The sequence below is a fragment of the Hylobates moloch genome, unplaced genomic scaffold, assembly GCF_009828535.3.
Source record: "Hylobates moloch isolate HMO894 unplaced genomic scaffold, HMol_V3 SCAFFOLD_21, whole genome shotgun sequence".
NCBI lineage: Eukaryota > Metazoa > Chordata > Mammalia > Primates > Hylobatidae > Hylobates > Hylobates moloch.
In genome coordinates this window covers 17095474-17108107 of record NW_026652296.1, presented here as the reverse complement: position 1 = coordinate 17108107, position 12634 = coordinate 17095474, and the positions used below count along the sequence as shown (strand labels likewise).

General features: G+C 45.9%; 1 protein-coding gene across 3 annotated transcripts in view; it reads left to right on the top strand.

Annotated features, from left to right (window-relative positions):
* The window catches only part of IFT52 (intraflagellar transport 52), a 55955-nt gene extending 43321 nt beyond the window's left edge, over window positions 1–12634 (top strand). For all 3 annotated transcript variants that reach the window (XM_032142504.2, XM_032142506.2, XM_032142508.2), the window contains 4 exons: window positions 908–995; window positions 2141–2249; window positions 8145–8290; window positions 12472–12634. In XM_032142504.2, coding sequence (XP_031998395.1) covers window positions 908–995; window positions 2141–2249; window positions 8145–8290; window positions 12472–12519 — 391 coding nt within the window. In that variant the 3' untranslated portion in view covers window positions 12520–12634. The remainder of the gene's footprint in view (window positions 1–907; window positions 996–2140; window positions 2250–8144; window positions 8291–12471) is intronic.

The following is a 12634-nucleotide window of genomic DNA, read 5'->3' as shown; positions in this document are numbered from 1 at the left end:
AGACGGAGTCTCGCTCTGTCGCCCAGTCTGGAGTGCAGTGGCGCGATCTCGGCTCACTGCAAGCTCCGCCTCCCGGGTTCACGCCATTCTCCTGCCTCAGCCTCTCCGAGTAGCTGGGATTACAGGTGCCCGCCACCACGCCCGGCTAATTTTTTTGTATTTTTAGTAGAGATGGGGTTTCACCGTGGTCTCGATCTCCTGACCTCGTGATCCGCCCACCTCGGCCTCCCAAAGTGCTGGGATTACAAGCATGAGCCACCGTGCCCGGCCTTTTTTTTTTATTTTTTGAGACAGAACTTTTGCTCTCTTGCCCAGGCTGGAGTGCAATCACGTGATCTCTGCTCACTGCAACCTCCGCCTCCTTGGTTCAAGTGATTTTCCTGCCTCAGCCTCCTGAGTAGCTGGGATTATAGGCGCCAGCCATCACACCCAGCTAATTTTTGTATTTTTAGTGGAGACAAGGTTTCACCATGTTGGCCAGGCTGGTTTCGAACTCTTGACCTCAGGTGATCCACCCACCTTGGCATCCCAAAGTGCTAGGATTATAGGGGTGAGCCACTGCACCCAGCAAATCTCATTCTTTTTTATGGCTGCATAGTATTCATAGTGTATATGTACCACATTTTCTTTATCCAGTCTGTCATTGATGGGCATTTGGGTTGATTCCATGTCTTTCCTATTGTGAATAGTGCTGCAGTGAACATAAGCATGCATGTGTCTTTATAATGAATGATTTATATTCCCTTGGGTGTGTACCCAGTAATGGGATTGCTGGGTCCAATGGTATTTCTAAAAATAGTACTGAACCACTGTATTTCATGGAGAACAACACAGTGTGGTCAGTTAGATGTGCTGTGCTATGGTGTCTTGTCTTGATCCCTGCTTTTTTGTTTGATTATGAACACAGGGCTCACGAGCAGCTAAATGTCAAACGTGAACCACTCCAGCTCATCCAGCCTCAGTTTGAGACGCCGCTGCCAACCCTTCAGCCTGCGGTGAGTAGGTGTGCTTGGAGGGGGGATCCCACTGCAGAGCCCCACTGTTGCCCTTATCTTGTCAGCAGGCCTTCGCCGTGGTCCCTTCCATGTGCCATTTGTGGCACTCCTTATGAAGTCATAGTGCTCTGTCTCTAAATATACATGGACACCAAATTTGTTAATGTTCTATAGAGACTTCCATGTGGTATGCTTCCAAATTGAGGAATCAAGGATGTGGAGCCTTCTGGCTATTAAACATTTCCTATTCCCATCTTGTAGGGTTGAAAGGCATATATGAGATTTCTTGGATAAAAAGGAAGAAAACTTTGTACTGCCATTCCAGGTGTCGGGGCCTGATTCATAGCATAATTCTCACAGCCCAGGGGATAGTTATGGCTATGTGTGTAAATAGGTTATTTTTCAGCATTTCAGTCCAACATTCACTCAACTTGCCTTTAAAATTACCTTGTCTCACCACACTCTGAAATGTTATGAGCCAGTTGGCTTGATCTTGCTTGGTAGCTTGAAATTGGCCATGGTGAGAGGATTTACATTACAGAAAATGGTAAATGCTGCAAAACAGGCCTTCAGTTTTGTTTTGTTTTGTTTTGAAAGTAGTTAAACATTTACCCGCATACCATTGGTTCATACCTACAAAATCTGACTCCAAGTTCAATACTTTCTACACTAATCTGCATCTAGTTCTTCAAATAACTTCCATCCCTAAAAACTTATGATTAAATGAGAAACAAGTTGTACAATCAAATGTTCAACACAAACCTAAGCCCCAAGCTTTGTGTCATCGTTCTGAGTTAATTAGCATTGGTATGTCAGTTTGGTCAGTTTAGTGGTAATTAGAGCTGGTTCCACTTGGTTGTTTACAGTGGGCTAATAATCTTTCTTGATATGGGTCTAATGGGTGAGGGTAGACGAGGTGATGGGAGTTTGGGTATTTCATCCTCAGGGAAGAGCCAAGTTTACTGTTCTGTAGGGATTTCCATGTGGTGTGGTTCCCAACTGAGGAATTAAGGATGTGGACTTCCTTATTCTCCTTGTGTCTCGTCACTGTTAGTTATGACTTTGGACAAGCTCTTTCTTGAGAGACTTTATTTCCTTTACCTTATCCTCCCTCATATCTAAATGATGACTTTATTTCCTTTTAGGTTTTTCCCCCCAGTTTCCGGGAGTTACCTCCTCCTCCTCTGGAGCTGTTTGATTTAGATGAAACGTTCTCCTCTGAGAAGGCACGGCTGGCTCAGATTACCAATAAGTGTAAGTTTGGCCAACTTTTTTTTTTTTTTTTTAGATGGAGTTTCACTCTTGTGGCCCAGGCTGGAGTGCAATGGTGCGATCTCGGCTCACCGCAACCTCTGCCTACCAGGTTCAAGCGATTCTTCTGTCTCAGCCTCCCGAGTAGCTGAGATTACAGGCATGTGCCACCACGCCCGGCTAATTTTTGTATTTTTGGTAGAGACGGGGTTTCATCATATTGGTCAGGCTGGTCTCGAACTCCTGACCTCAGGTGATCCACCTGCCTCGGCCTCCCAAAGTGCTGAGATTACAGGCGTGAGCCACCACACCCGGCCTAAGTTTGGCCAACTTTTAAACTTTGTTTTCTCTTATGAGGTTTATTTAATTGTGAATTTCTGAGAATTGCTATGAGAGAAAGCTTAGAGTTTGTTTAGGGAAAACAAAATATGAATAGGAGTATAAACTTACCATTCTTATTTATGTCATGTAAATAATGTTGGTTGTTCTTCTCAAGGCTATTTAGTTCAGTGAATTAGAACATAGTGCCAAGCAGAAAGCCAAAGGTCTCAGCTTTGATCCCTGTGAGTCCTTAGTTCTGACCTATTGAGAGACCATAGAATTAATCTTGACCCTGGCTGCCACTTAGCAAATCTCAGTCAGCAGTCATAGGAGCAGCTAAATAAGGCAATTTGAGTTGGGTCCCAAAGAATCATAGAGACTTCAAATTGGACAGGATCTGAGAGAGAGCCAAGTGTGCCCACCTTGACATGTGGATGAAGAAATGAGGCCCCAGGCCACACAGCTCCATGGTGAGTGGTCCTCCTGACTTTTGGTCTAGGGCTGCTCCTGACATGAATTGCCTCCAACACAGCAAATGGGTCTGCACATATATGCTCAGAGGCATAAAATTAACCATCCACTTTGAGGCAGTGACCCCACTCCTGGGAGTCTAATCTAAGGAGATTATTTTATTTATTTATTTTTTTTGAGACAAAGTTTCACTCTTGTCGCCCAGCCTTGGGTGCAATAGCACGATCTCGGCTCTCTGTAACCTCGGCCTTCTGGGTTCAAGCGATTCTCCTGCCTCAGCCTCCCAAGTAGCTGGGATTACAGGCGCCCACCACCACCCATGGCTAATTTTTTGTGTTTTTAGTAGAGATGGGGTTTCACCATGTTGGCCAAGCTGGTCTAAAACTCCAGACCTCAGGTGATCCACCCGCCTCAGCCTCACAAAGTGCTGGGATTACAGGCGTGAGCCACCGCGTCCAGCCAACTTCTATACTATTTATTTTAAAAATACAATAAACTCGGGAGGCTGAGGTAGGAGGATCGCTTGAACTTAGGAATTTAAGGCCAGCCTGGGCAACATAGCAAGACCCTGTCTCTAAAAATATATTTTAAAAAATAACAACTTTTAAAAATAGAAAAAAAACATAAATTTGGGAATAGCTTTAATGTCCACTAGCAGAGTAATGGTCGTAAACTGTGTCACAATCATTTGGTAGGAGAATATGTAGTCATTATAAAAGAGGTTCACAAAGGCTAGGGAATGACACATATGACACAGACAGAATTTAAGAGAAAATCCTGAATGAAGAAAGCAAGATATAAAACTGCATGTACAAGAGGATACCAGCTATGTCAGCAACATCTGTATGTGCCCAAAGCCCAGAAAGGAGTAAGCAAAATGGAAACAGTTCAGTGTAAATGAAGACCTTACTGCATCTCTATTCTGTGCCAGGCATTGCTGTGGGTCCTGGGCAGTCAAAAATGAGCAGGACATAGTGATGAGTCCAGGAGGAATCACAGAACGGTGAAGAAGCAGAAGCTTTGACTTGGCATTTCTGTTTCTAGCAACTGTCCTATGGAAATCCTTGTAGAAATGCAAAACAAAAAAGACATAGATATTAATTATAGCATTCAAAAAATTGGAAACGGTCTAATGGTCCATCCATCAGTAGGGGGATTGGTTAAAGAGTATGAAATAGGCCGGGCACGGTGGCTCACGCCTGTAATCCCAGCACTTTGGGAGGCCTAGGCGGGCGGATCACGAGGTCAGGAGATCGAGACCATCCTGGCTAACACGGTGAAACCCCGTCTCTACTAAAAATACAAAAAATTAGCCGGGCGAGGTGGCGGGCGCCTGTAGTCCCAGCTACGCGGGAGGCTGAGGCAGGAGAATGGCGTGAACCCCCGGGGGGCGGAGCCTGCAGTGAGCCGAGATCGCACCACTGCACTCCAGCCTGGGTGAAGGAGCGAGACTCCGTCTCACCAAAAAAAAAAAAAAAAAAAAAAAAGAGTATGAAATAAGCCTGGGTCACATAGACCCCATCTCTGAAAAAAAAAAAAAATTGCCTGGGCACAGTGGATCATGCCTATAATCTCGGCACTTTGAAAAGCCAAGGCAGGAGGATCAGTTGAGGCCAGGATTTCAAGACCAGCTTGGACAACATAATGAGACCTTGTCTCAAAAAACAAAAAAAAAGGCTGGGTGCGGTGGCTCACGCCTGTAATCCCAGCACGTTGGGAGGCCAAGGTGGGCAGATCACCTGAGGTCAGGAGTTCAAGACCAGCCTGACCAACATGGAGAAACCCCTTCTCTACTAAAAATACAAAATTAGCTGGGTGTGGTGGCGCATGCCTATAATCCCAGCTACTCAGGAGGCTGAGGCAGGAGAATTGCTTGAACCCAGGAGTTGGAAGTTGCGGTGAGCTGAGATTATGCCTTTGCACTCCAGCCTGGGCAACAAGAGTGAAACTCCGTCTAAAAAAAAAAAATTTAAGTAGCCAGGTGTGGTGGTGCATTTTTATATTCCTAGCTACTTGGAAGGCTGAGGTGGGAGGATCACTTGTGCCCAAGAGTTGGAGGCTGCAGTGAGCTATGATACACCTTGCACTCCAGCCTGGGTGACAGAGGACCCTGTTTCTGGAAAATAAATAAATAGAAACAAAATAGAATATTACATATTTGTTAAAAGAAAAATGTAGCCTGGGTGCAATGGCTCACACCTATAATTCCAGCACTTTAGGAGGCTGAGGCAAGAGGATCACTTGAGATCAGCCTGGGCAACACAGTGAGACCTCTTCTCTATAGAAAAATAAACAAAATTAGCCAGGCATGGTGGCTCACTCCTGTAGTACCAGCTACTCAGGAGGCCCAGGTGGGAGGATTGCTTGAGCCTAGGAAGTCAAGGCTACAGTGAGCTAAGATTGTGCTACTGCACTCCAACCTGGTTAACAGAGTGAGACCCTGTCTCAGAAAGAAAAGGTCAGGCTCAGTGGCTCACACCTGTAATCCCAGCACTTTGGGAGGCCGAGGCGGGTGGATCACAAGGTCAGGAGTTCAAGACCAGCCTGGCCAAGATGGTGAAACCCCATCTCTACTAAAAATAAAAAAAAAATTAGCCGGGCGTGGTGGCGGGTGCCTGTAATCCCAGCCGCTTAGGAGGCTGAGGCAGGAGAATTGCTTGAACTCGGGAGGTGGAGGTTGCAGTAAACCAAGATCACACCACTGTACTCCAGCCTGGGTGACAGAGTGGGACCCCATCTGAAAAAAAAAAAAGAAAAGAAAAAAAATGGAGGGCATAAACTTTGACATGGAATGTCCATAATACATCATTAAATGATGAAGTCCTTAGAAAACTATTCTAGTTTGATCCCATTTTTGTGAAAACACGTTTACACACAGAAGCATACATAGCAATAATAATTCTAGGTAGTTGGTGGCAATAGAACTAGGATGAAATATTGTTACAGCTGTGGGTTCGAATGTCTTAGTAAAAAACATACATTTCTATCATAACTTAAAATGCAAATCAGAGGGAGAATAAACAAATTACAGCCAGGCGCAGTGGCTCATGCCTGTAAGCCCAGCACTTTGGGAGGCCAAAGCAGGTGGATTGCTGTAGCTCACGAGTTTGAGACCAGCTTGGGCAACATGGTGAAATATCAAATGTCTCAAATAAAAAAAATCAGCCAGGCATGGTGGTACACACCTGTAGTCCAAGCTACTTGGGAGGCTGAGGTGGGAGGATGGTTTGAGCCCAGGAGGCGGAAGTTGCAGTGAGCTGAAATCATGCCACTGCACCCCAGCCTGAGTGATAGAGCCAAACCTTGTCTCAAAAAAAAAAAAAAAAAAAAAGAAATTACAGTATAATGTGAGAAGGGCAGTAATGGCTGTCTATCCTACACGTAGGGCTCCAGAGGGTGGCTTCACAGAGCTATGTTTTTTTGTTTTTTTGTTGTTTTTTTTTTGAGACGGAGTCTTGCTCTGTCACCCAGGCTGGAGTGCAGTGGCGCAGTCTTGGCTCACTGCAAGCTCCGCCTCCCAGGTTCACACCATTCTCCTGCCTCAGCCTCTTCGAGTAGCTGGGAATACAGGCGCCCGCCACCACGCCCGGCTAATTTTTTTTTTTGTATTTTTAGTAGAGACGGGGTTTCACTGTGGTCTCGATCTCCTGACCTCATGATCCGCCCGCCTCGGCCTCCCAAAGTGCTGGGATTACAAGCGTGAGCCACCGCGCCCGGCCCACAGAGCTATGTTGTTGGTGGAATTATGGGTGATTTTTTTCCTTAATTTTCTTTCTATAATATTGTTTGTTTTTTGCGGTTTTGTTTTGTTTTGAGACCTACTTTTGCTCTTGTTGCCCAGGCTGGAGTGCAGTGGCACGATCTTGGCTCACCACAGCCTCAACTTACCACAACCTCTGCCTCCCGGGTTCAAGCGATTCTCTTGCCTCAGCCTTCTTGAGTAGCTGGGATTACAGGCATGCACCACCATGCCTGGCTAATTTTGTATTTTTAGTAGAGACAGGTTTTCTCCATGTTGGTCAGGCTGGTCTCAAACTCCCGGCCTCAGATGATCCACCTGCCTCATCCTCCCAAAGTGCTGGGATTATAGGCGTGAGCCACCACGCCCAGCCTTGTTTTGTTTTTGAGACGGAGTCTTGCTCTGTCGCCCAGGCTGGAGTGCAGTGGCGTGATCTCAGCTCACTGCAACCTCCGCCTCCCAGGGTTAAGCAATTCTCCTACCTCAGCCTCCCGAGTAGCTAGGATTATAAGTGCATACCACCATGCCCGGCTAATTTTTTTGTATTTTTAGTAGAGACAGGGTTTCACCATGCTGGCCAGGCTGGTCTCGAACTCCTGACCTCGTGATCCGCCCACATTGGCCTCCCAAAGTGCTGGGATTACAGGCGTGAGCCTTCACGCCCGGCTGTTTTGTTTTGTTTTGTTTGAGATGGAGTCTTGTTCTATTGCCCGGGCCAGAGTGCAGTGGCTCAATCTCTGTTCACTGCAACCTCCACCTCCCCAGTTCAGGTGATTCTCCTGCCTCAGCCTCCCGAGTAGCTGGGATTACAGGCCTGCATCACCACATCCGGCTAATTTTTGTATTTTTAGTAGAGAGGGGTTTTGCCATGTTGGCCAGGCTGGTCTTGAACACCTGACCTCAAGTGATCTACCTGCTTCAGCCTTCCAAAGTGCTGGGATTACAGGCATGAGCCACCACACCCAGCCAATACAATATTATTTTAGTAAATGCTATTTTTAATTTACTCATATGCTTTTCTCATAGTCATCTTTGTTGCATTCAGGGAATGATAATTTGATTTCCTACTGTTGCACCTGTGCTTTCTAATGTAGGAATACTAGATCTGAGGAATAGGAAAGCCAGTACCAGTCCAGTTTTATTCCGATTAGGAGTGTCACACTTCTGTCCTAATTTATAAAAGCAGCACATTAGAGAGCTCTAGAGTTTTTCAGTGTTGAAATCCTGTAGTCACATTACTTTAGGAAGAGGTGAGTGATCTTAGGAAATGTGGAAACATGATAGGGCATACCTGAAACACACTAAGTCTGTACTTTGGGAAGGGCAGAAGTTAAGAATTAATCTAACTACTACTCCAACTGTCTTAGGTACTGAAGAAGACCTGGAATTCTATGTCAGGAAGTGTGGTGATATTCTTGGAGTAACCAGTAAACTACCAAAGGACCAACAGGATGCCAAACATATCCTTGAGCACGTCTTCTTCCAAGTGGTAGAGTTCAAGAAATTGAACCAGGTACAGAGCCTACAAGGCACAGTGTACTGGGAGCCCCTCCAGTACTGATGTCTTCCATGAACTGTGCTTGTCATGTTTTATGACGTTGATTCGGCCTCTAAGTATTTATTAAGCATCTACTAGGTGAACAAAACAGACAATAAACCCTGTACTTATGGAACCTATATACTAGCTGGAGGATATAGACAATAAGCAGTAAACATAAGTGAGTCACATAGGATGCTAGAAAATGGTAAGTGCTTTGGTATAAAAGAAGTGGAGGCCGGGCGCAGTGGCTCACGCCTGTAATCCCAACACTTTGGGAGGCCGAGGTAGGCAGATCACCTGAGGTCAGGAGTTTGAGACCAGCCTGACCAACATGGTGAAACCCCCTCTCCACTAAAAATACAAAAATTAGCCAGGCGTCATGGTGCGTGCCTGTAATCCCAGCCACTCGGGAGGCTGAGGCAGGTGAATCACTTAAACCCGGAAGGCAGAGGTTGTGGTGAGCTGAGATCGTGCCATTGCACTCCAGCCTGGGCAAGAGAGTGAGACTTTGTCTCAAAAAAAAAAAAAAAAAAAAATAGAGCTGGGTAAGAGGGATCAAGTGCGCTGAGTGTGGCCATGATGACTGGTGAGTATTAAATAGGGCGATCAGGGTGGGCCTCATTGCAAAGTTGTATTGGAGCAAAGATTTGAAGGTGTTGAGGGACTTAGCCATGCAGATATCTGGGGGAGGAGTGTCCCAGGCAGAGGGGAGACATGTGCAAAGTTCCTAAGGCAGGGCTGTGCCTGGTATGTTTGATGAATGGCAGTGATGCCAGTGTGACGAGAAGAGGAAAGGATAGAGCAGTAGAACATGAGGTCATCACCTTATGTTAGAAATCATCTTTCTCAGGCCGGGCACTGTGGCCCACACCTGTAATCCCATCACTTGGGAGGCCAAGACCGGCAGATCACGAAGTCAAGAGATTGAGACCATCCTGGCCAACATGGTGAAACCCCATCTCTACTAAAAATACAAAAATTAGTTGGACGTGGTGGTGCATGCCTGTAGTTCCAGCTACTCGAGAGGCTAATTTTTGTATTTTTAGTGGAGAGGGGGTTTCACCATGTTGGTCAGGCTGGTCTCAAACTCCTGACCTCAGGTGATCTGCCTACCTCGGCCTCCCAAAGTGTTGGGATTACAGGCGTGAGCCACTGCGCCCGGCCTCCACTTCTTTTATACCAAAGCACTTACCATTTTCTAGCATCCTATGTGACTCACTTATGTTTACTGCTTATTGTCTATATAAGGAGAATTGCTTGAACCTGCAGAGGTTGCAGTGAGCCAAGACCACACCACTGGACTCCATCCAGCCTGGTGACAGAGCAAGACTCTGTCTCAAAAAAAAAAAAAAAAAAAAGAAATCATCTTTCTCTGACTGTATCCCTGGCCTTCTTTTTTCCATTCCTTGACAGGATTTCAAAACTTGAATGCCCAACCAGTGTTGGTAAATAGACATTCATACACTACTGATGGGAGAATAAGTTGGTTCCACTTGTCTGGAGATATTTTTATAATACTGTTGAAAAGCCCTAAAATGTATATACCTTTGACCCATTCTAATCTTCAGAATTTGTTTTAATATTACAATTCTGAATATGTACAGATTTATCAACCAGGATTCTCAGTGCAGCATTATTTTATAGAAGAAAAATCTTCATCAATAGGGAACTGGTTAAGTATCCTAGGGTACATCCATAAGATTAAAAATGTTTGGCCAGGCATGGTGGCTCATGCCTATAATCCCAGCACTTTGGAAGGCCGAGGCGGGTGGATCACGAGGTCAGGAGTTCAAAACCAGCCTGACCAACATGGTGAACCCTCATCTCTACGAAAAATACAAAAATTAGCCAGGTGTGGTGGCGTGCGCCTGTAGTCCCTGCTACTCAGGAGGCTGAGGCAGGAAAATTGCTTGAACCCAGGAGGCAGAGGTTGGCAGTGAGCCAAGAATGTGCCATTGCACTCCAGCCTGGGAGACAGAGTGAGACTCCATCTCAAAAAAATAAATAAAAGATAAAAATAAAAATGTTTAAGGACTTGGGCCAGGCACTGTGGCTCACGCCTGTAATCCCAACACTTTGGGAGGCCAAGTAGCTAGATCACTTGAGGTCAGGAATTCGAGACCAGCCTGCCCAACATGGTGAAACCCCATCTCTACTAAAAATACAAAAATTAGCTGGGTGTGGTGGCCCGTGCCTGTAGTCCCAGTTACTCAGGAGGCTGAGGCAAGAGAATCGCTTGAACCTAGGAGGCGGACGTTGCAGTGAGTCAGGATTGTACCACTGCACTCCAACCTGGGCAACAGAGTAAGACTCAAAAAAAAAAAAAAAAAAAAGTTTAAGGACTTGGGAATACATTCGTGATACAGTAAATATGGGGCGGGGAGAGACTAAAGAACAGTATATAGAGAGATTCTACTTTCTTTACAGAATACACACAATACACACGTATAATTATTTTGCATAATAAAAAAATAACATAAAGATATTTATCCTTGGGGCCCGGCACGGTGGCTCACGCCTGTAATCCCAGCACTTGGGAGGCCGAGGCAGGTGGATCACGAGGTCAGGAGATCGAGACCATCCTGGCTAACACAGTGAAACCCCATCTCTACTAAAAATACAAAAAATTAGCCAGGCGTGTTGGCAGGTGCCTGTAGTCCCAGCTACTTGGGAGGCTGAGGCAGGAGAATGGCATTAACCCGGGAGGCAGAGCTTGCAGTGAGCTGAGATTGCGCCACTGCACTCCAACCAGGGTGACAGAGCAAGACTCTGTCCCCCCCCCCCAAAAAAAAAACAAGATATTCTTGGGCTGGGCACAGTGGCTCACGCTTGCAATCTCAGCACTTTGGGGAGCCAAGGCAGGTGAATCATCTGAGCCCAGGAGTTCTAGACGAGCCTGGGAAACAGAAACTCCACCTCCATAAAAAAATACAAAAATTAGCCAGGTGTGGTGGTGTGCATCTGTAGTCCCAGCTACTTGGGAGGCTGAGGTGGGAGGATCATGTGAGCCTGGGTAGGTTGAGGTTGCAGTGAGCCGTGATCGTGCCACTGCACTCCATCCTGGGTGATAGAGTGAGAACCTGTCTTAAAAAAAAAAAAAGATAGTGTTTAATTTTTATTTTCCTTCTTTATTAAAATTTCTGTAGTGGGCCACGCGCGGTGGCTCACGCCTGTAATCCCAGCACTTTGGGAAGCTGAGGCAAGAGGATCATGAGGTCAGGAGATCGAGACCACCCTGGCTAACACAGTGAAACCCCGTCTCTACTAAAAGTACAAAAAAAAAAATTAGCCACACACGGTGGCGGGTGCCTGTAGTCCCAGCTACTCAGGAGGCTGGGGCAGGAGAATGGTGTGAACCCGGGAGGCAGAGCTTGCAGTGAGCCAAGATCATACCACTACACTCCAGCCTGGGTGACAGAGTGAGACTCGATTCAAAAAAAAAAAAAAAAAAATTCTATAGTGACTGTGTCACTTTTGCAGCAAAAAAAGAGTGTTTTGTTTTTTAATGTAAGCAGGCAAAATTCAAGCTTAGGATTTTAGATGCTGAGTGAAAAGACCAATTAGGATCTGAGCCTCTCCTGGAAGGAAGCTGGCTCTGCTGGATGCTCATTTGGCAGTGTTTTACTCTCCACCTCTAGCATGGTGCTGGAGGCTGGGGCCATAGCAGTGAACAAGATGAGTGCAGTCCTTGCTGTGCCTCTCAGAGCTCTGTGTAGTGGGGGACAGAAGTGTATGGGCACTTACCGTGGTCTAAGTGCCATCCACGAAGGGAACCCAGAGATGAGGGTTTTGATGTGGCTGCTCAGCAGTGAACGATGGGATGGGAGGTCAGGTAGGTTCCCAGCAGTACTCTGGTGGCATGCTAGGACAGGCACCCAAGGCCAATGTAAGAGGTCTGGTGTGGTCTTTGCACCAGTGCTTTCAACTCTGTTACTCATCATGGTAGGTGGTGGGCAGTGGTCACAAGCCCTGCCCTGGTAGGGCAAAAGGATCAAAATTTGATCCTTGGGTTGGATTCAGCCCTAAAGCCAGATATTATGTGTATGTCCTAATTAATGAAGATTCAGAATCTCTAAATTCCAAAGCACTGAAGAATTTACATTTCAGGCTTTATACTGAAGTACTAAAATTCCGTGTCTTATTCTCTCATCCAGGAACATGACATCGATACAAGTGAAACAGCATTCCAGAACAATTTCTGAAGACCATGCCTCTTGAAGCTTTTTCTGCCTCCTGATTCTTTCTTTGTAAACTATTTTCAAATTGTTTTTCAACTCCTTATCAAAATTGTTTATACACTTTTTCCTCCATGAGCTA